The sequence below is a fragment of the Dama dama genome, chromosome 31 (genome assembly GCF_033118175.1).
Source record: "Dama dama isolate Ldn47 chromosome 31, ASM3311817v1, whole genome shotgun sequence".
Lineage (NCBI taxonomy): Eukaryota > Metazoa > Chordata > Mammalia > Artiodactyla > Cervidae > Dama > Dama dama.
This window is the reverse complement of record NC_083711.1, coordinates 45,826,938-45,851,667: the sequence shown is the minus strand read 5'-3', so window position 1 is coordinate 45,851,667 and position 24,730 is coordinate 45,826,938. Positions and strand designations below refer to the sequence as shown.

The window sequence follows — 24,730 nt, the reverse complement described above, 5'->3', positions numbered from 1 at the left end:
ATCAGAATCAATGACCAGAACAACCCTTTAAGAGAATACAAGAGACTTCCCTGGTGGTCCAGTGGTTAAGACTCCACAGTTCCACTGCAGGGGGCACAGGTTTGATCCCTGGTTGGGGAACTAAGATCCTGCATGTTGCCGGGTATGGCCAAAAATTAAAACAAACACCACAGGGAAAACAGAAAAGAAAGTATAATTCTGACCTGCTTTCTTACAAATAAGGGTAACACAAATATGGAAAAACCAGGTTTGCCTGTGCCAAAACCCTCCCTATTCACCCTGATGCTCTAAGGCCTGTGCAGAGATACACTCATTACTCTGAGACATGGGGAATAAGAGACCGAGTCCAAAGTTGGCAGGGGAATAGGAGGATAAAAGAATGAAGCACATGACTGAAGCACCCCAGAAACTATTCTCTCAGCCCCAGGACTTAGGCCTCCAGTCTTAATGTAGTGATACGGGACATTCAATATCCCTGCCTTGGATCAGATGTTGGATCAGATGTTGGCATCCCACTTAGAACCTCGTCAGATACCAGTAACACATAATCTGTTACTGAATAAAGAAGTACTTTTCAAGCTGAGAAAGGTAAGAGCTAGGGAAGTGCAACAAGGCATTATGGTCAGCCCACCAATGAATATTCTATTTTGAAGTTTAAGATGGATCAATGTGAGGCCAGCTGAGGTTTGGTAAATTGGTGTTATGTTTAGCCTTCCTATGGAAATAAACATTCTGGGCGCTTCAGTTCAGTTCAGTTGCTCAGTCGTGTCCGACTCTTTGTGACCCCATGAATCGCAGCATGCCAGGCCTCCCTGTCCATCACCAACTCCCGGAGTTTACTCAAACTCATGCCCATCGAGTCGGTGATGCCACCCAGCCATCTCATCCTCTGGTGTCCCCTTCTCCTCCTACCCCCAAACCCTCCCAGCATCAGGGTCTTTTCCAATGAGTCAACTCTTCACATGAGGTGGCCAAAGTACTGGAGTTTCAGCTTCAACATCAGTCCTTCCAATGAACACCAAGGACTGATCTCCTTTAGGATGGACTGGTTGGATCTCCTTGCAGTCCAAGGGACTCAAGAGTCTTCTCCAACACCACAATTCAAAAGCATCAATTCTTCAGCGCTCAGCTTTCTTCACAGTCCAACTCTCACATCCATACATGACTACTGGAGAAACCATAGCCTTGACTAGACAGACCTTTGTTGGCAAAGTAATGTCTCCGCTTTTTAATATGCTGTCTAGATTGGTCATAACTTTCCTTCCACGGAGTAAGCATCTTTTAATTTCATGGCTGCAATCACCATCTGCAGTGATTTTGGAGCCCCCAAAAATAAAGTCCGACACTGTTTCCACTGTTTCCTTATCTATTTGCCATGAAGTGCTGGGACCAGATGCCATGATCTTAGTTTTCTGGGCACTTAAATAAGCAAATAAAAGGACAGTTTTTTAAATCTGGTAATGTAAAACAGATGAAAAAGATCTCTTACTTGGTAAAGTGTTTTAAGTGTTTCAAACCACTATTTCCATATTCACAGTGCAACAGTAAGGTGTTTAAATTCCTGTAATTTGTAAGTCTATGAATAATAATTCTATAAGTCTCCCTCAGTTATTAATTCTGGAAGCTTCACTACATCTTTACAACAGTTTCCTTACCTTGTACATGTAAGAAAACAGGTGTGACCTTCACAAAGGTCAGTTCCACTTATGTTAGGACCAAACATCACAGTTTTTAATCAATTAGCTCAAGTAAGGTAATAATCACCCTTTATTATGCACTTGTAGTCTGACTTCTCTATGATTATACATTAAAGCACCGATATGCATTGTCTAAGTGCCTTACTGAAGTCCTAATTTCCAACCTCAGAGGATCACATTTTGATGATTCCTGAATTTCTAAACAATGATATGAGCCAAAGCAGTGCCAACAGGGTTACCAAAAAAAGGAACTGTGACCCATATACATCCATCTATGGCCAAACCACCCTGAACGCGCCTGATCTTGTCTGACCATGTCAGCTAAGCAGGGTCGGGCTTGGTGAGTGAGTGGACGGAAGACTCATAATACTGTTATAGGTACCTAGAGTTCCTCTGCTGGTTTTCAAAGCTGTGGCCTAAATAAACAAAGGGAAAATATTAAAGTATTATTCTGAAATTAAATGTTTAACTAGGGATAATTTCCTAATGCACAATTCAAGGAGAGTAACAATGTTAATATTAAAAAAAAAAAAAACTTCTATGTAGAATCAGAGGCTACTGTTCTAGCTATCTTGAATAACAGCCAGGGATGACCCTTCCCAGCAAGGGACCCCCCTTTCAAAAGTGAGGGAAATATTCTCAGCATCCAACTTGGCTTCCAGAGTTTCTAACAACATGGGATTAAGTGTTACTACAAATATATAAGCTAAACTGAAGTCCTACTTCTGCCGTGCTTTTTCCCCATGGCTTTTCAGGGCGGTTCCACATCATCTTGTGTGACAGGACTGAGGAATAACCAAGATGTGATGCAGGGAGATCCATACCACGCACTGCCAGGGAAGTGCACTGATGCTTAGCATCCCTCAGCCGGGCATCTCTGGTCCTCTCCAAGGACATTGGGAATGAAAACCTTTCAAAATAAAGGTCTCACCGCAGCAACATGAGCCAGATGTTGCGTCAGTTCTCATGATGATTTAATCCTCACGAAGATACTGAGGGGTAAGCAATGGGATCACTGTTTCACCAGTGACAAATCTGGGATGCCAAGAAGTGCAGCGATTCACTCAAAGTCACACTGCTTCTGAGTGGCAGAGCTAGGATTTGAACCAACAGAACTACAGTGGTGGGAATGAGCGTGGCGTGCACATATGTGCATGCTCGTGTGTACACACACACGTGTGTCTTTATCCGTTCATATGTTCGTCAAAAAAAAACATTTCTCTTTTGCATTCTTTTTGATAAACAGCATTCTGACAGGTGGGAGGTGATATCCCATAGTGGTTTTAATTTGTATTTCTCTGATGACTAGTGACGCTGAGCACATTTTTATGTGCCTGTTGGCCATCTGCATTTCCTTTTTGGAAAAATGTCTCTTCAGTTCTTCTGCCCAAATGCTACGGGGGATCCTCTTCCCAGTGCAGCGCCCCCAGGCTAGGGTGCCCAATGCGGGGCTCAGACCTTCTCCCCTTTGGGAGAACTATTCTCCAATTATTGGGTCACCCACCCAGGAGATGTGATCTGATTATATTGCAAATCTGTCCCTCCTCCTCCTAGTGGCTCCTTTTTTTATATCTTTAGTGGTAGAGGATCTTTTCTGGTGGGTCCCTCTTTTTCATTCACGGTTGTTCTGCAGACAGTTGTGACTTAGGTGTGCCTGTGAGAGGAGGTGGGCTCAGGGTCCTTCTAGTCCGCTACCTTGGTCCCTCTCCATTTTGCATTTTATATGACTGCTTTGAGTTGGGCGTGTTTTACCCAACGAAAATGTAAGCTCCGGTAAGGCCTAAATCATGTCTACCTTATATATCTTCTGTAATTATTTTTTGCATACTATCAAACATTCAACTTACCCATTTATACATTCATTCCTTCACTGAAAAAATAGTTCCTGAGTGCCTAGAATGCTCCAGACATTGTGCCAGGCAGAAGTGCAGAGTGAGAAGCCCTTCATGGGGCTTGTTGTAGAGCTAGAAAGTGTCCACTCTAACAAACACATCATTATACACCTCAGGCAGCGTCTTGTAGAAACAGAACCAGGTCTTTAAGGATGTAATTTAGATTCAGAGAGACCTCCTGGAGGGCCTGACACTTCAGATGAACTTAAAGGAGGACAAAGAACCAGCCAGGCAAGGAATGAAGGGAGAAACTTCTAGACAGAGGCCGTAAGTGTGGGAAGGCACTCTGTGCTGGTGCGTGGCACGGAGCCTGCGTGTGAGGGGGAGACAGACAAGGCTGGAGAAGCCAGGGGGAGCCGGATCACACAGGCCATGCTGAAGAGACAAGACTGGACCCAGAGAACACTGGGAAGTTTCTGCATAAAAAGCTGACAAGCAGTAGGTGTACAATAAACACTATGTTCATTAAATCGCCAGGATCCATCCTGAGTATTACATAAGCGGGGCTGGGGGGAGCCAAATACTTAGGAGGTGAAACTATCGCGCACTCAGAGTTCATTTTTGTCTCCATTGTTTGCTATGGAGCTTAGGATACTTATTTCCCCATGAAAAGACAACAAGGTCATCAGACTTTAAGACTCAAAGCTAAAACCCAACACTGACCTTAGGTACAATTTCATGATTTAGTTTTATGATCCCATCCTAATGGGATCTTCTTGTAACATAAATGGCAAACTAAATTAAATGCTGTGGTTTATGACATTTCTACTAAGAAATTGAGCTATATTATTAGATCATACGGTTCTTTTCTCTGTACCTGCTTCACAGGACGGAGGGAACCAATGGTTTTCCATCCACTGAATGCTCTCCAATTTGGGATCTCATTAGGCTCGAGTAGGATTTGTCTTCCTAAGAAATTGGGTCCTTCATAAGCTATCCACCTATATGAGAACAGGAAAGAAACAAATGGGATGCTTAAAACAAAGCAATCACTTATCAAAAATGCCTCTTACTATCCACATAGGGTTCATTCGTTACAACTTCTAGGTTTGTAGACTATTATTCAGAGAAAAAATGTTGTGTATTTTCATGTTTATTTCCATTTACTGATTTTATTTGGCAGCGCCCGGTCTTAGTTGCGGCATGCGGGATCTTTAGTTGGGGCATGCAACGCTCAGTTGCAGCACGTGGGATGCAGTTCCCTGAGCAGGGACTGAACCCGGACCCCCTGCATTGGGAGTGCGGAGTCCTGGCCACTGGACCACCAGGGGAGTCCCAGAAATACACATAAAAACACATAAAATGTGTATTTGAGTGGAAAAACCAAGGAGGATGAGGAGAAAGCGCACTGGACTGTGGCTCAGAAGATCAGCAGGAACCTGGTTGTCTTCCTTTCAAAACAAGGTTCCCTCCAGCTCCAGAATTCTGTGTGATTTGGATAATACCAGGTGTTCCCCCCTAACATTCTAAGATTCAGACATAGACGATAATCTCTCTCTCATTACCCAGTTAAAAAATACCGGCTTCCTCTCCCGCTCTTGGGCTTGCTGTCCCACGTCCTTCAGAGCCTCTCTGCGCGGCTCTAGCAACCTCTGCAGACACACCTCCTCCCGCAACGCCTCCCGTGACTACTTAAAATTGTCCACAGAAATCCCGTCTGAACTCTTCAGAGTGGCTCCTTTTGCAAATACGTCTCAGGACCCCAGGGCCTTCCAACTGGGCAGTGTCCAGGGCTTTGCAGAGTCCGTCTGGAGCCTGGAGACCTACGCCACCACACACGGTCACGCCCATTCCTTTCCGCACTGGCCTCGGCGGCTTCTGCACCATGGCGTTAGGTGATAGGGGCAGGCCGGCCAACAAACGGAGAAGACCACCTGGCCCCCTACTGTAGAGGTTTGCCGAGCCCGGCCTGTGGTGGTTATCCAGCTGGACACAGTTATGGAAAATAAGCTGGGACCGCCAAGAGAAACTTCACTTCTCAGCAGGACCCCAGGTCAGGGCACACGGTGCTTTCAGAAAGGCCATGTGAAGATGAGGTGGCTTGTTCAGACAAAGCCACAGCTCTCCACAACCGAGATCAGGCTTGGCCAAATTATGCATGGATGAGTGTGACAGACGATCTTCCCTGCACCCCTTCCTGCTAACACAGCCTACACCACCAGACTGGTGCACCGTCAGGACGGTATGGCCATGGGGAGGCTGGGCTGCCTCTCCAGGTCTGCAGACTCTTTAGACAGGCAGGGAAGGCTCAATTATAAAACGGAGATAAGGTTCTAGTCAACTCGACCTCCTTATATATTAATCTAATGAATTTCACAACTGAAAAGCATTGAAGCTTGCCCCCATTACCACCACAGATCAGAGATGTGGGATAACATGAGGATTAAATAGGACAAAACAAAACCTCTCACTGAGGGCAGTTGGTTGTGTATGAAGTAGTATTCTGGGAGCCATTTGTAGCCTAGGAAAACCTTCAGACAGCCTTCCCTCTTCCCATCCCGTGTACTGATTCTCTCACAAAGAATCCAGAACCGTAAGGGGAAGTACATAATAAACTGAAGAAAAGAAATAAGAATGTTAAAGTAAAATGGCACCAGTTTTCTACAAAAGAGTGAAAAATGTTCATGAGAAATTTCTAGCCGTGAGCTAGTAATGAGAAGTTCCACTTAGAAATGAAAAGAAATGTATAAAAATGCGGTGCAAGTCCTACATGACAGGGATGTAGAATTCAGTTCAGAGTTCCAGTCAGTAACGTACTGGAATATAATAGGGATTTTTATGCTTAAAGAGAATAAACCAATTTATGTTTAATAAACACCAAACTCTGTGAAATACCTTGCAGAAGAAAATTTAAACTGCCGCACATGTGAATGATACAGAAACTAATTATAACTGTTAAACTTCGTTTTCAAATCAGTTTATAGTCTCGGCTTTCTCTTTCATTATCCCCAGACAGTTTAACAAGGAGAGTTGATTGTCACACAATTTCAAAGTCATAGGACACACAAATGGCATCCTTATATTAATTATGGAGAGCAATGTGTGTTCTGTTGGATGACTTTTGGTACCAAAACACCAAAGATGTGGGGAGGGGCAGGCTAGGCTGACAGCCACGCTCAGAAATGGCCTGAGATGAAGATTTTCTAGGAAGCCTGAGAGCTTCAACTTCAAGGCCCCTCACTTTCAGGCCACTTACCATTTCTGTCCCGAATAAATATGCAAGCTCATGCCTAATTTATGTACCCATCGTTTTTCATTTCTTTTCTTAGAGTCATCTTGCCAGACTGTGGAAGTGCCGGCTCCACATGACCTGCCCCCACCCTGCCCGACTTCCTGCATAAGCAGCGACAGTGGCAGGCAGGCTGGGTCAGCCAGGACACCGAGCGTGAAAATAAGTGCCCGAGAACAAAACAGCTCTAGCATAAACAAGACATCAAACCAAAACACTAAAAAGCCCTATTAGTTTTAGTCACTTGTCTTAAGCAGGTAATGGTCTCTCACCTAGTCAAGGTCACTGATTTAATTAGGTTCCTTCTAAAAGGAAAGAGGGCTCAAATTGTGACAGTCATCTGGTCCACCCACTCTAGGACCCATGCTCTGAACGCATGGCAGTCCTTCCCCAAGACCACTGCCTGCTACTGACTGTGCACAGTCTTACTTGAGAGAAGCTACTGTTATCACATGGAGACAGAAAAGAAGTGAGGGTACCATCACACCAAGTAAGAGAGGCAGTGGGGAACAGAAAGCCCCGATCAGTGCTGACCTGCCCCGTGACTGAAGCGGGCCAGGCCCTAGCCCCGTACTCACAGTCCACTTTTCACCCACACGGACTGGGTGTAGAAGTGCAGGTCCTTGTTCAGAACAGAGTTCACAGCCTCTTCTAGATGTAACTCTCTCCCCTCACAGTGTTCCAGAGCAAAAAGGCTAAGGAAGGGTTCTTCAAAAACCTAAAAGCAGAGAAAAGAGAAAGCATCACCAGAGGGTGGCCATACCTCGGTGACATCCCGGTCACAGTGCAAGGGGTCCTGGATGCCCTACTTCTCAAATGCACATAGGTGATGGCTGCACCTGCTAATGATGTCATTGCCAAAGCTGCAGTGGTGAGACTAGATTCCATTAATAATGCTTACTCAATTCTTTTGTAAATTAAAATTGCAATTTTAGAAAAGCAGTCAATCTCACAATAAAAAGAGAGACCTTTTCCAGTCACATATTAAGGTCTGATTGTGGTATAAAACAGACCATGTTTTTGGTCCTGCCAGTACTTTTAGCTGATCACAAAATAAACACAGAACGGAACAGCACCCCCACTTCCCAGGAGGTTACAGGAGTAATCACTGAGGATGTACGACTTCATGGCTCCAGGCTCTTAAAAGTATTCCTAGGAGGGAGGAGAAGGTATTTTTAATTTAACAATAATAACACCAAAAAGCCATAGTGCACAGGGGTGGGAGTGATTTCGACATAAAAAGTACTTATTCCCCCAACCCCTGATGTCAGACAAGAACAGAATCAGTTTTTGCTCTTTTTCATTCGTCTATACAAGATAACCATGCTAGGAGACTTTTGTGGGATGAGAAATCAAAACAAGTCAACATCCCTATATCTGAGGCATTACTAACTAGTAGCGACACTAGGAGAACTGCACAGACATCGTAAAGTAATCCAGGGAAGGAAAAGATACGCCCTATGAAAATACCCAGTGGAAGCCCAAATTCTAAAAAGCAGAAGGTTGTAGGAATCAGGGAGGCTTCACAAACATGGTGGTGAGTGAGTTCAGTCTCAAAAGATGCCAGTGACGTGCAGAGACCTAAGGAGAACAGAGGGAAGGTGCTCTGTGCAAAGAAGGGAACAGAAATGCATGAGCTATGGGAGCGACACAGCAAGGAAACCGATGTAGCCAAAAGATAGAGTTTGGCAGGAAACAGCGCCAAGTGCATCCGCTGTCTGCCACTGTGTATTAGCTGCCTGCTTCTCCTTGACCCTGATGGAGCTGGCTGATTTGCCGCCAGCTGGGAGTCCTGGAAGGCATGTGGGCAGAGGAGGAGGAATGGGCTGAGCCAACTGTAAGCTGGTACATGAGAAGTAATACAATAGGCAGGAACGGGCTGTTCGGACAACAGTAAACGAACAGTCCAGCAACAGACCCTCACTGTACCTGCATAAGACCGAAATGGCTTACAAAAGTGTTATTCCTGGCAGCCACGTTAGGAATAGCAAAGATGGAGAATGACTTAAAAGCCCATCATGAGGGCATGGGTTATGTCTGCTGCATTCATGAAGGAATTCTATCCAACTGTACAAAAGAGTGAGGAGATTGTTACTAAAGATCTCTGAGATACGTTCATGAGCAGCAAATACAAAGTGAAGAGTAATGCAGAAGAGCAGACTTTTTATGCTACAGTTTGTGTGCAGAAGGGAAAATTTACGTACACAAATGTATAATACGTGCTTTATAGACATGAAAATTTTTCTTAAAAATATCAAGTATAAAGCACCTCCACGGCTAATGTGTCAAGAAACTAGGATCTAAGAAGATAAATGGAGGAGTGAGAGTAAAGTTCTTCACTGCAGGCCTTTGGTCCTTTTTGATTTTTGAACTACAGAAATATTTATTTGAAATTTAAATTGGTAATTACTATGCATATGCTTGCACAGAAATGTAGTTTACGTGTATTTTTCTTTAAATTGATTTCAGGAAACTTATCTGGCAACAAAATGAGTGAAGAAAATAGAGTGTAAGTATCAGGACATAGGAAGAATCTTCTAGAACAAAGAAAAAGAGGCTGACCTAAAAGCAGGAGGTGGGTGTGGAAGGTCAGGATTCGTGAAGAAGGGGTGGCCAGAAAAACTACCACAGTGATAAAAGGGTAAGACAAACAGATGAATGAGAGAGAGAGAAACATGTGAGAGTGTGGCTGGGGGTATGCTCAACCCTTGAACCACGAGGGTTGGAACTGCATGGGTCCACTTATACGAGGGTTTTTTGCAATAAATATGTACTACACAACCTGAGGTTGTCTGAATCTTTGGATGTGGAAACATAGAGATGGAGGGGCCAAGAGTGAAGTCATATGCCACTTTTAACTGTGTGGAGAGTCAGCACCCTTAACCCCTGTATTGTTCAGGAGTCAACTCCTGGACTTCCCCGGTGGCACAGTGGATAAGAACCTGCCTGCCAGTGTAGGGGACACAGGTTCAATCCCTGGTCCAGGAAGATCCCACTTGCTGTGGAGTAACCAAGCCTTTTCGCCACAACTACCGAGTCTGCACTCTAGAATCTGAACTCTGCAACAAGAGAAGCCGCCGCAACGAGAATCCTGGGCACCACCACTAGAGAAAGCCTGTGTGCAGCAGTGAAGCCTCCGGTGCAACCAAAATAAGTAACATTTTTTAAAAGGTCAACTGCAATTTGTCACATATGAGAAACTCTGGAGGGCAAACACGCCCAGCAGCTAAGAAGTCTTCCTGAGAACCAGAGGTTTTACTGTTGAGACAGAGGCAGGGTAAGCCCACAGTGCCCAGTGAACACGTGCCCTCTGACCTGGAGGTCAGGGAGAGCATCGGATGCAGGCATGATCATCTGGGGGCTCCCAGACCTGAGTGATAGCTGGAGTCACGCGCAGGGAAGGGCATGGAGACAGAGGGGAACAGAGCCGCGCTGACACACGACGCCCGCGGGAGCTGACGAGAGGCGGGCCTGGGCGGTGGCAGAGTAAAGAACCCGGAGAGGAGCCCGAAGAGCACGTGTCGCAGAAGTCAAGGGGAAGGAAAATCAGGAGGAGGGGCTGGCCTCGGTATCAAACCCTTCCCTGATGCGCAGGAAGAGGGTGACTGTGACGAGGCAGCCTGGGTTCAGCAATCGGGGCAGATGATAACCAACGCGGGAGCTTAGCGAGCCATCCGCCAGAGGTGAGGGGTGGGATCCAGGCTGTCAGGGCCCAGGAATAAGTAGGGGAGACCGGAGATGAGGCATACGGGCTACATTTAGAAAGAGGAGGAGGGACCGGGGCTGTGGCCTCTGTGGCAACTGCAGGTACGGGGGAAGGCGGCAGCATCAACAGGAAGAATCTGGTAAGGCAAGGCTAGAGCGGCATGGGTTCCAGGGAAGGAGGTGAGGTCCAACCCCCCGTCAGAACCTCGGACTGGAATCACCCTATGAGGGAAAGGATCACTTCGAAAAGGGTGAACTATGCTGCCTCTGAAGTATAAGGAAAGATGAAGGATGCTGAGAAATTTCCAGGTTTTTAAAACTGGTCAAGACTGAATGACTAAACACAAGCACAAAGATGTAAGTAATTTTTTCTGTATGTTACGTGGCAAAGGGTGCCCCAGCATCACGGAAGGTGTGCCGCGTCGTCCAGCAGAGCTTCCTGCAGTGACAGTTACGCGGCATACCCACCTCCTCCGTGTGGCAGCTTCCAGCCACCTGTGGCCACTGCGCATCGGAAACGTGGCTCCTGTGACCAAAGGACTGAATCTGTTTTATTTAACTAAGAAACTACATGTGATTACTACTATGGTATTGGATGGTAGAGATGCAGGGGTTTGAATATTCTTTGGAAAGAAGGCAAGCATCACCGTGTGCAGTGAGACAGTAAGCTAAGTGTGAAAAAGCTGCCCAGGAAGCACTGATTTTTTCCTTCAGTGAACAACATAAACTGGGTCAGGAATGGATATTCATCTCCAGTCACTGAGTTTCTCAGTGACTGCACACGTGATCAGGCTTCTCCTCTGCTATCTGCAAAATAGACATTGGAAGCATCTCAACAATTTATAGAAGAAATGTCCTTATAGGAGAGTCCAGAATAGCAGGTTAGAAATGCAGCCAATAGCGGGCGCTAAGTTAGTCACTAAAACTGGTGACCGAAATCAAATGGACAATCAAAATCCACAGATAAGACCCTGACTTCATTGCTGCTTCATTCCCAACGTCTTCGCCCTCAAGCTCATAAAAAAGCATTTCCACTTCCCTCTACTTGTTGAGTTACTAATCAGTAAGGAAGGGCAGACAAGCAAGGAGCTTGGTGGACTCACGGTCCGCCACCAGCAACACTCTCCCTAAGTAAAGAGTTTGCTGTGGCGAGAGCAACAGACCCTACATTAGAAGCATCGCTTATGTGAGGATATAATTTAAATGCTAAAAGTGATATTTTAAGAAAATAGGTCCTGCATATTTACATTTGTTGTCTTCCTTTTAGGGAATGTCCACAAAAACGTTTTTAAAAGGCTGTCATCATCATTCAAACGGCATCAAATTCACTGTCCAGTTCAAAGGCAATCCAGGAATTCTATACCTAGAAATTTGCCTTAAGATAACAGTGCAATGATGCCAAGAGCAGACTTACTGGAAAAGACCCTGATGCTGGGAAAGATTGAAGGCAAAAGGAGAAGGGGGCAACAGAGGAAGAGATGGTTAGATAGCATCACTGACTCTGGACATGAATCTGAGCAAACTCGGGGAGATAGTGAAGGACAGGGGACCCTGGCATGCTGCTGTCCATGAGGTTGCAGAGAGTCAGACACAACTTAGCAACTGAACAACAACGAACAGTGGAAAATTTGATGGAGGGGATCTCAAAAATTGTTTTAAGAATGATGAAGCAGGGAGATTGGGAAAATAATTGCAGAAAATGACAGAGGAGGGTCTATGTATCAGTTTACTTAACTCAGTAAGGATCCTCTAAGAGACCCAATACATAAATGGGTGAAGAACACAAACCAACAGCATGAGCCAAGCATGAAACATGACTAACCAACATGGACAAACGTCCCTCTTTTCCATTAACAACAACAGGATATCATCATGTGGTCCCATTTGTCAAACTTTTCCTCTGAGAACATCTATTGTTTCTAAGTTTAAAGTCATGCCCTCTTTAGAGATGTGATATATATTTACTCTCTCTGTGTTAGGTCGCTTCGGTCGTGTCTGACTCTTTGTGACCCTACGGACTGTAACCCACAAGGCTCCTTTGTCCGTGGAATTCTCCACACAAGAATACTGGAGTGGGTTGCCATTTCCTCCTCCAGCGGATCTTCCCAACCCAGGGATCGAACCCGCGTCACTTACGTCTCCTGCATTGCCAGGGGGGGTTCTTTTTCACTAGTGCCACCTTGGGAAGGCCAAGTCCAACTCGCTCTTTAAACTATTTTTATTTATACTGGTCTTAATTTATACATGTACACAGTTGATCTTTGAACAATACACATTTGAATCATGCAGATTCACTTGTATGTGGATTTTTTTTTCAGTAACTATTTTCATTTTACAGTTCTTTAAATTACTCAAGTGTGGGGGAAAGTTTGTGTTCATTAGAGGTCACAATGTATGGAATTGGAAGAAGTGGGTTTGAGTCCTGATTCTACCCAAAATTGTTTCATCTTCCTGCCCTTGGATGAAACATTTATCAAGTCCTTTGTTTTGAGGCAGAAATAGTCAGACGCAGATTTTCCACCGCTTACAGGGGGTGGGGTGGGGGAGGTGGGCATCTCTAACCTCCTGGATTGTTCAAGGGTCAACTGTACTTAAATTTATAAATGTACTTAAAGGTTAGGGAGATAAGGAAGGCAATTACTCAGAAGTAGGAAGCACTGAAAAGAAACAGAAAGAACTATTTTAAAATCTTATTTTCCTGATACATTTTCCAAACATGAAAATAGGAAGAATATATATATATATATACACATACACACACTACTAATAGTCTTTAAAACTGATGATGACAGAGCAATCTGACCTTTCCAAGGAAACCACCAGAATTTAACTACAATTTGATCTCTACAAATGTCCTGGCTTCAGTCCATGCTAACTTAGAAGACAGCCAACCATTTGGGGCCAAACACTCTTCTTAGGTGTCAGCAGGAACAGAACAGGCCATTCCTGCCGGGTCAAGTCTAAGTCATGCAATGAGGATACAGTTTCTAAAAGTAGGAATGTGGATAAGAAAGAAAAAGAGTATTTAAACGGCATTTAAAAAAAAAAAAACAACTCATCAGTCTATCAACCAGATATTTTAAATAACAATAGTAATAACATGTGACAGTATGTGCTGGGCATCATAACACACATATAGACACACACACACACATGAACTACAGGCAAATGTTTGTAAATGATGGATGGAGAGGTGTATATATATATTTTCTAAGTTTTTTTTTTTAACCTAATTTATTTGGCAACAAAATCTGACCTGAATGAGCAGGAGACTATTTATAATATTTATCCAATTTGTGGAGCTATGATTGTGTTTTGCCACAGAAATAGAAATGTGTCTAATTATGGGGTACTGCCCTGAGTATCTGTGGGGATACATGCTGTCTATGAACCAATGAATCATATTATTGTTTAAAATGTGAAAAATTCCAAATCCCAAAATACATTCATGTTAGGAACTGCAAAACCATATTCACTCCTTTAATCCATGCAACTTTCCTTTGACATGGATACCATTATTATCCGTGCTTTGCAGATGAAGAATTAAGGCACAGGTCACACACAGGAAGTAAAAGAACTAGAAACCAGACAGAATGGCTTCAGAGGTTGTGTTCTTAACCCCTTCACTACAGTTCTAAAATGTTCTAAGTAATTTCATCATATAGATTATTTTTGATTGGCAGGTGTGATACTATCTGAAGCAGATGACTTCATCTTGCTCGGCTGGGCAATGTCTATGACCCCCGTTCTTACCTATCTCAGCAATTTAACAGGTGTGTCCTCCACTTGGGACTTCCCTGATGGTCCAGTGGTTAAGAATCTACCTGACAAACCAGGGGATGCGGGTTCAATCCCTGGTCAGGGAAAACTAAGATCCCACACTCCGGGGAGCAACTAAGCCCGCACACCCCATCTACTGAGCCCTTGAGCTCCAGAGCTCGTGCGCCACCACTGGGGAGCCTGTGTTCCACAACTACTGCGGCCTGTGAGCTCTGGAACCAACGCACCTCGACCACTGAGCCCACGTCACAACTAGAGAGTCCACACGCCACAACGAAAGATCCCGTGTGATGCAAGGAAGGGCTCATGTGCCATGACCCATGGCAGCCAAATACATACATAAATAGTAAATAAGTAAACGTGAGGCTTGGAGGCCCTGTGTACAAGTACTCTGCTGGAAGGATTACACTTACATTAGCACAACTTCTATATATACTGGATAAAATGTTTAAATCTAACTACTAAGCTTTGATATTTTTCAAAACTACACAGAGTTGAATATGAGGTCAAACAAACAATGGGGATAAATTAATCTCCCTAGTCATCAACTGCACAAGTTTTCAAGATGGCAAAGAAAACATATGTACTTTATTTTTTTTTTCATTCACTTTTTATCCATAAAGAAAGTCTTTGAGGTAGAATGAAGTCTGTCAAATGGTCTTTTCCTAACTTTAAAGACAAAGCAAATTTAAATCGTATTGGTTAGCTCAGTGTCAATATGGAGCCAAGGCTGTAATCTTTCACTCCAGAGAGTATAGAAACTGTAACTTGAAAGCACATAATTAAAAGATTTTTTGAAATAAGCATATGTGGGGGTTAGAAGTATGGTTTGTGTAATTACACAGAATATCTCTAGTTAAAGCCTGTGTAAGACTATGGGGGGAGCAGAGGGGAGAAGGGGCAAAGAGAGAGAGAGAGAGATCTCTGACAAAAACATAACAAATGGGAATGTCCTGTTCAAAGATCACATTTACTGGACAAAGAGGTCATCCCGGGAGTGAGAACGTGGGACTTTGTCTATTTTGTTCACCATTCCCATTTTTTATTAGGGGCTGGTACATGGCAGCTACTCAAAAAATATCTTGTGATAAAGTCTGACTTAGTGTCTTAAAGACGAAATAAAGGTGCCTTATTCCAATTTAAAAAAGAAAAGAAAATTACTTGGGCAGTTTATGGACTTGTTAATACAAAAAACAAAGCACCTGATAAAATCTTGTCTTATTTCTCATTGTTTAGAAGGAAGAAAGACATTATTCAATTTAGCAAACATTTCTGAACTCCGGTTGCATGCCAGATAACTTGCCAAGTGCCTGGGATACTTCAACAAGTTCAGTTTCTGAGCTGGAAGGAAGCTCCTGAGCTCTGATCTCCAGCAGGAAGTATCCAGAACTTCCTTTCATGGGCTAAAAAGCCCTTCACATTCTCATCTCCAGAGGTCTCTGCAGCCTCGTCTGCCAGAATCACAGTTAGCATCATCTCTACTGCGTTTTGGCATCTCACATCTTATCTGTCTTCACCAGATCTTCACTCTTACAGGTATCTTCAGTTGCCAAGTCCAGGGAAATCCTTCTGTCCCATCACCTGTCTCTCCCTATCGATTATCTTCCCCTCTCTGACATTTCCGCCTTTCACTTTATCCTGGCTGTTTTCCTTTGGACGATAAACATGCTCACTTATTTACATACCAAAAAAATAACCCCAAAACAAAAATCCCATTCAGACTTGTACACTGGTACTGTAGAGTTGAGTTTCAAATCACTGCCTGTATGGGAAAGGCGCTGGTATTACCTCAGGATTATGTTAATTAAATATAACATGTTATTTTATTTTAAAAATATCTACCTGACAATATCGCTTCACCCTAATCTTTGCCAAATGAACCATGTCTAAAAAACTAAGAACAACGGGACTGAATTCAAGGACAGTGTGCTGTGTGCGCTGTGTATGACCATATATATAATGTACGCCTCAAATATCATTCCAATCCAGAGAAATACCAAACAGTGTGCTGGCAAAAAGGCATTTTTCATCATCTGCAGTGATGAAAATTTAATAGAAGGCTCCTAAGTCTCTAATTAGCCTCTAATCCAAAACCTTCTAAGTTTGGTCTGTGTAAAACAAAATCATATAAATACCTCAGTCTATCAAATTTTGATGTTGCACAACAAATATTAATTCTTGTCTGTGAGCTATTATATTATAGTACTATTGAGTGCTTTCATGTGCTAAAGGCTTCACATGCACTAGCTCCTTTAATCCTCATTTTATTAGACAAGAAAGTTGAGGCTCAGGGTGGTCAGAAACATGCCCAGGGCCACTCAGCTAACAAGCAATGGTCTGTCAGACTCCCAAACCAAACTCTTCTCCAGTGGACCATAATCCACCTCATCAAAGCCTCTTTCATTTGGCTTAGAAAAATCAGTTTCATCACAAGCCTACCTTTCTAACTGGTCTTCCCCTTAAAAAAAAAAAAATACTACATTTCAAAAAGAATAAATAATATTTAGATGACCATGTATCTAGCACCCAGAAATAATACATTTTATTATATTTATATCAAACTGTATAAACAAGAAAAACACTCCCTAGAGGTAACCACTGTGCTGAAGTTGTCAATCTTTCTAGCTCTTATACATCCTTTGTTTTTCAATTTTATATACATGCATCTTACTGTAACATCCATAGTAACACATGAACCTCACCTACTGTACTAGATTTCCTTATATACTTTTGCCTTAGTTTGTTTCATCCATCAATGCTGCAACACACATCCTTATTTTTCCCTCATCCCAATCGATTCTTCTTCCAGTAGTCTTGTGTACATAATCCCCCTTCTCTGCCACTGACTAACCTCTGCTGTTGTCAGATCTTCCAATATTTGTAACTGAAGTAAGGTAATAAGTGCTACCTAATTACTGTTTTAATTTGCATTTACTTGCTCACTAGTGAGGTTTAATATGCTTTTCATGTCCTAAGCCATGTTTCTCATATCTATGAACTGCCTACTCATATTCTGTGCTGATTTTTTAAAGTTTACTTTTTTCCCCAATTATTTTGAAAGACTCCTTTTTATATCCTATACATTAAACCTTTGCAGCTCATAATATATTCTCCTAGCCTGTGGCTTGCTGTGGTAGTCTTAAGAATTGTCCTCCACTGCCGCGCTAAGTCACTTCAGTCGTCTCTGACTGTGAGACCCTATGGACTGTAGCTTGCCAGTCTCCTGGAGCAGATTACCATTCCCTTATCCAGGGGATCTTCCTGACCCAGGGATAGAACTGGCATGTTTTACATCTAACCTGCATTGGCAGGTGGGTTCTTTACCATCAGCGCCACCTGGGAAGCCCAAATTGTCCCCCCACCTCCATGCAAAAAAACGTCTACACCCTAATCCCTGGGACCAGTGACTACGTTATCTGATGCAGCAAAAAGGGACTTTGCAGGTGGGATGAAGAGTTATGGATCCAGAGGTGGGGATATGTGTCTGGATTATCCAGATAGGCCTCATATAATCACACCAGTCGTTAGAAGAGGAAGGCAGGAGGGTCAGAGACAGGATAGACAGCAGAGAGTGAAGTAATGCACTCTGAAGATGAAAGAGGGCCAAGGATGAAATAGTATCTACCTTAGAGTCTCCAGAAGGAATGCAATCCTACTGACCCCTAGTTTTACCCCCAGAAAGGCCCATGTTAGATTGCTGACCTCCAAAACTGTTAGGTCATTTCTGCTGCTTTAAGCCACTAAATCTGTGGGAACTTGTTACAAGAGCAACAGGAGACTGATACACTCGCCTTTTACCCCTCCTATTACTGACTTGTACGTTTTGCATTTAAATCTATCTTGCTCCGATACCGTCAGCATCGTCTCCTGTATTTTCTAATTTTTTCTTCTTCCAATGTTATTGAGCTGTAACTGACACATAGCACTGTATTGCTTCCCTGGTGGCTCAGACTGTAAAGAATCCGCCTGCGATGTGGGAGGCCTGGGTTCGTTCCCTGGGGTGGGAAGATCCCTGGAGGAGGGGATGGCAACCAACCCACTCCAGTTTTCTGGCCTGGAGAATCCCAATAGACAGAGGAGCCTGGCAGGCTACAGTCCACGGGGTCGCAAAGAGTTGGACATGACTGACCACAGCACAGCACTGTAGAGTTTTAGGGTGTGCAGCAAAATGATCCGACCTACATACACTGTGAAACCATTACCACAGTGAGTTTAGAGAATACTCATCAGCTCATATAGATACAGAACAGGAAAAAAAATGTCCTTCCTCGTGATGAGAACTGTTAGCATTTACTTCCTTAACTTTCATGTATAACACAGAGCACTGTTTATTATATTTATCATATTATGCATTACTTTGTTAGTATGTATCTATCTTAGAACTAGAAGCTTGCATCTTTCAGCTCAGTTCAGTTCAGTCCCTCAGTCATGTCCAACTCTTTTGAGATACCATGGACACCAGGCCTCCCTGTCCATCACCAGCTCCCAGAGTCCACCCAAACTCATGTCCATTGATTGAGTTGGTGATGCCATCCAACCATTTCATCTTCTGTCGTCCCCTTCTCCTCCTGCCTTCGATCTTTCCCAGCATCAGGGTCTTTTCAAATGAGTCAGCTCTTCACATCAGGTGGACAAAGTATTGGAGTTTCAGCTTCAACATCAGTCCTTCCAATGAACACCCAGGACTGATCTCCTTTAGGATGGACTGGCTGGATCTCCTTGCAGTCCAAGGGACTCTCAAGAGTCTTCTCCAACACCACAGTTCAAAAGCATCAATTCTTCAGTGCTCAGCTTTCTTTATAGTCCAACTCTCACATTCATACATGACTACTGGAAAAACCATAGCCTTGAGTAGACAGACCTTTGTTGGCAAAGTAATGTCTCTGGTTTTTAATATGCTGTCTAGGTTGGTCATAACTTTCCTTCCAAGGAGTGTCTTTTAATTTCATGGTTGCGATCACCACCTGCAGTGATTTTGGAGGCCCCCCCCCCTCAAAAATAAAGTCAGCCATGGTTTCTACTGTCTCCCCATCCATTTGCCATGAAGTGATGGGACTGGATGCCATGATCTTAGTTTTCTGAATGTTGAGCTTTAAGCCAACTTTTTCACTCTCCTCTTTCACTCTCATCAAGAGGCCCTTTAGCTCTTCTTCACTTTCTGCCATAAGGGTAGTGTCATCTGCATATCTGAGGTTATTGATATTTCTCCCGGCAATCCTGATTCCAGCTTGTGCCTCTTCCCTCCATCCAATTACTCCTTCCCTTTCCCCTGGTAGGGGCTTCTGAAGTGGCTTAGTAGCAAAAAAAATCCTCCTGCAAATGCAGGGGACACAGGAGACCTGGGTTCAATCCCTGGATCAGGAAGATCCCTGGAGGAGGAAATGGCAACCCACTCCAGTCTTCTTCCCTGGAAAATCCCATGGACGGAGGAGCCTGGCAGGCTGCAGCCCACAGAGTCACAGAGAGCTGGACATGACTGAGCAACTGAGCGCGCACACACAGTCCTCTGGTGACCACAAATCTGATCTCTGTTCTACGAGCTTGTTTGTTTGTTTTGAAGTGTAATTGATTTACAACACCCTGCTAGTTCCTGGCGCACGACACAGTGACTCAATATTTCTATACATTTCAAGCCTATCACCATACGGTCAAGTTGTCACCTGTCACCATACGAAGATACTACCTAGTTGCTGACTATATTCCCTGCACTGTACATTTCATTCAGGTTTGTATTCACATTTGGGTTGCCATTAATCCATCTGGAACTTATTTTTAGTGTTTGGAATACAGCAAGATTCAAACTGTATTTTTTTCCATATAAAGGGCCAACTGTCTTTCATAATAGCCCCATTGAAATGCTATTTCTGTCACCTACCAAATTCCATTATTCATGCAAGTCAGTTTCTATGCTTTCCTATTTCACTTTTTAATTGGCCTCTCCTTGCACCTATGCTATCTTAACTATTACTGATGATCAATGCAATATATATATATATATTTGGTAGGACAAATAAATGATCCTGCCTATTGTTCTTAAAATTAATCTTAGCTATTTTGAACCCCTATCTTTTCCAAATTAATTTTAGAATGAGTCCATCACATTTTACCTTCACCCTCCTCCTTGCAAAAGACCAAAGATTCTATAAGCATTTTGCCCCAAATTTTACTAATTTGGGGAAAACCAAAATATTTACAATATTGAGTATTTTCATCTAAAAAAATCTCTCTCCATCTTTTATGTCCTTCAAGAAAGTTTTTACCATTTTCCTCATAAAGGGTTTACTTGCATTATGTTAGATTTATTCCCAAGTATCCTATATTTTAATTGCTATTTATCTCATATCCAGCTACTTTTAAAAGAATTCATATTAACCCTAATAGCTTATCTGTGGATAGTCTTAACAATTTTGTTTCTTCCTTTATATCTTTTTTGGTTTTAATCTTATTAAAGTGTCTAAGATTGCAAAATGGTATTGAATCGAAGTGGTGATAGCACAGACCATTGTTTTCCTCCTGAATTTAAAAGGAAGTGCTTCAGGTATCTCACGTGGAAGTATAATGTTTACTGTAGGCTTCTGTTGGCCTTCATTTTCAAAATGCACACAGTTGTTACTGCCATTAACTACATATGAGTTCATCTGAAAATTTTACAGTAACCAGACTCTTTTACACTTTACAAAGTCATTGCTTCCTTTAATCTGTGGCTGGATTTACAGTCGTCTTCTATTTATAGCTGTACCCCTTATTCATTCCTCTCACACAGCATGAATTACTGCCTTGCCAATTCTGATTCTACCTTTTAAGATCGTTTATGTCATCACAGTCATAAATTTCATTTAAACTTTTTCTACAACCTCATGTTGCAATGTTTCTTTTGCTTTGCCTGCGTATAGCTGCCAGGATTGGATTATACTTCAAAGGAGGCCAACTTCCATGCCAGGCCACCATGGAGACACTAAAGTAGTAGTAATGAGAAGACTGCTGCTCCCATGGAAACAAAACAAGGGTAGGTTACCTCACACACTACTAGACCGATAATTAAAACAGTTTACCTAAGCTCCCCATCCACCTCTTAGCTCCTCGGGACTGTTACATGGCATCATTTTTGCTACTGTATATCCCCAGTCATGTCCGACTCTTTGTGACCCCATGGACTGTAGCCTGCCAGGCTTCCCTGTCCATGCAATTTTCCAGGCAAGAATACTGGAGTGGGTTGCCATTTCACACTCCAGCGCATCTTCCCAACCCAGTTATATGGCATAGCCTTACTGAAAACTAACATCCCATCTTATTCCCTCAGACCATGTGAATCCTAAGGCTGGACACAATGTTTTTTCATGTCCAGTTAGAAATATGCCCTGGATATTTATTCTGTTGAACTGGAGGCTGTCAAAGATTTAAAAAATACCTGTTCTAACAGTTTCTTTACAGGTGAGTTAACTGAGGTCAAAATAAGTGATTTGTACAAGGTCACACTAGTGAAAAGCAGAACTCTGTGCTCGCAGCTTCTTTCACTGTAAAATGACTGAAAATTATGCATTCATAGGCCTCTAGAAGGTAACATATGTCTGCACAGATTGAATTCAGCCTGGAGCAAACTGTCATTTGCAAGACATTCTGATCTTATATGAAGTATTAGGATTCTTCAATATCATACTATTATGACACTTGAGCACTAAGCCACAGCATGTCTGGGAATGCCAACTACAAGCAACACCCTCATAAAACTCTGCAGTTTTAAAACTAATAAAAGCAAAATCAAAACATGAGCTCATCTATATGTATTGGACTGCAAGGAGATCAAATCAGTCAATCCGAAAGTCAGCTCAACTGGATGTAACATTTCCCCAAATGAATCCAGAGTCACACTGATTGTGGCATAGGCAGCAATACTAACCAATCTATATGAAAAGGCACATCAATACCTAAGTAGGAACATAGCAGGGGGAGAGGGGCTGTGAAAGTAATCAGAAAAGCAGGATAGATAAAGTGCATCTAAAATTTTCCAAGGGAAGGATACACAGAGCCTGGAAAATGCAAACAACTAGGAGAGGAGTCTCTTCTGTGGGTCATGTTAGCTAGCTCAGGTAAACTACTCTCAAAGGCATTTACCTCATTTTACCCAAATCTTAAATCTTCTGCTGATTAATTCCATTTCCTGGGTTCTTCCAAAAAAGCAGAAAAATGCTCAGGACAGAATTCCCAAGTATTTCAGTCATTAGAATCTACCTAAAGCTATGACCAACCTAGACAGCATATTAAAAAGCAGAGACATTGCTTTGCTGACAAAGGTCCATCAAGTCAAAGCTATGGTTTTTCCAGTAGTCTATGGATGTGAGAGTTGGACTATAAAGAAAGCTGAGTGCTAAATAATTGATGGTTTTGAACTGTGGTGCTGGAGATTCTTGGGAGTCCCTTTGACAGCAAGGGGATCAAATCAGTCAATCCTAAAGGAAATCAGTCCTGAATATTCATTGGAAGGACCGATGCTAAAGTTGAAGCTCTAGTACTTTAGCCACCTGATGCAGAGAGTCAACTCGTTAGAAAAGACCCTAATGCTAGGAAAGACTGAAGGCAGGAGGAGAAGGGGACAACAGAGGATGAGATGATTGGACTGCATCACTGATTCAATGGACATGAGTTTGAGCAAGCTCTGGGGGATGGTGAAAGACAGGGAAGACTGACGTGCTGCAGTCCATGGGGTCGCAAAGAGTTGGACACAACTGAGTGACTGAACAACAGCTGCCAATCACCAGGCCGGCCTTCTGGTTTACCTGTCAGTCTCCTGGGTCTGATCAACTTAGGGTTTCAGGGCTACCAGGGTGAAGCATGGTTGACATCACCAAGGAAATGTTACCTGTTCAGGCTGACTCCTGGTCAATTTGCAGGTCTTTGCTGGAATGCCCAACCTCACTTCATACTCCTTCTATTTCACCACTAAACCTATTGCCTAAATATGTCTCAAACAAAGCCCTTTAAGAACTTCCCTGGTAGTCCAGTGGTTAGAAACGTGCCCGCCAATGCAGGAGACAAGGGTTTGATCCCTGTCTGGGAAGATTCCATAGATCGAGGGGCAGCTAAGCTCATCGACCACAACTATTGAGCCAGCGCTCTAGAGCCCACACGAGCAACAACTACAGAAACCTGCGTGCCCTAGAACCTGTGCTCCACAAGACAGCTGCTGCGATGAGAAGCCTGAGCACCGCAACTAGAGACTAGCCCCTGCTTATCGCAGCTAGAGAAAGCTGCACAGCAATGAAGACCCCAAACGCCAAAAACTAATTAGTTAAAAAATATAGTACACACAATGATTCAAAAATGCAGACCAAAAAAAAAAAAAAAAGAAAAGACTTTTCAAAGATTCAAAACATATCTGGTAAAGGCATTAAGAAAGCTTAGTGCTCTCTTTACATGAACTGAATATACTCTTTAATCAGTTCTTGGAGTGAAACGGCTATAGCTCACAAGTCCTCTCCAAGGGGCACCTTCAGCAACACTGCCTGTATCCCACAGGACCAAACCAGGGACATGCAACGGCACATTTCAATTTACACAGAGACATTCTCTATGTTTTCGCTCCTAATTTTTTCATTTTTGACTTTATGAATGTGGAAATGAGAAATAAGAAATGTAACCCCTCAAAGAAAAATAGTAATTCCATTCATTTGTAATTCCATTCTAAGCATCTGTCTGCTAGTTTGATAACTAAAACATGCTAATAAAGTTCCTTTCCCAGTAAATGCAGACTACTTTCCAAAGCTTTTTTCAGGCTTATCAATACTCAGACTCACCAAAATACATTTTTTTTTTTTTTTTTAAAAAACCAGTTCTCCTGCAATAAACAAGAAGCATCAGTAGCCACTTAGTCTTTCTGAGTTGGTGTCTAAGGGCCACTGAGAGAGATCGGGATTCTATTTTTATTCCTGTACCTCTGCCAAGACTCTATTCTTAGCCTGATACCACAAATATTCTCTCCAGGAATGCCCTGTGAAAGAAGATGATGCTGTTGAGGCTGGGATCAGGATCCTGAGCAGGATCATCATTCCCGGAGTTAGCTCTGATTAAAGGGTCTGAGTCACCGCCATCACCATGGAGGGCTTCTAGTCATCACTGCATGAATCTCAGCTTTGACCAAATGCTCTCAGGGACTCATCCTAGCTGGACACCTTGAAAACATTCCAGATCCTTACCACTTCCTCTGCAGAGACACCACTAACCAGGAACACAGAAACAATGTCCCAGAGTAGTCATCCTGCTTTTCTCACACTTAAAATCTGAGTAAATATGACAGAAAGGAGAAACCACTTACTCTATAAATGTAGCCCTCCACAGTGGCCCACGTAATTCTGCACACACTAGGCAGGAACGCCCTAGTTCCCCAAAACAAGGTTTGAAATCAATACCAATGGAGGTCCATGCCTTAAAAG

At 43.0% G+C, this 24,730-nt stretch overlaps 1 protein-coding gene across 1 annotated transcript in view; it reads right to left on the bottom strand.

The window, feature by feature from the left end:
• CRYBG3 (crystallin beta-gamma domain containing 3) overlaps positions 1-24,730 on the bottom strand; it is a 124,440-nt gene that overhangs the window by 5,371 nt on the left and 94,339 nt on the right. The window contains exons 18-19 of the mRNA XM_061134282.1: positions 7,397-7,536; positions 4,407-4,530 (exon numbers count right to left, since the gene is read on the bottom strand). Coding sequence (XP_060990265.1) covers positions 4,407-4,530; positions 7,397-7,536 — 264 coding nt within the window. The remainder of the gene's footprint in view (positions 1-4,406; positions 4,531-7,396; positions 7,537-24,730) is intronic.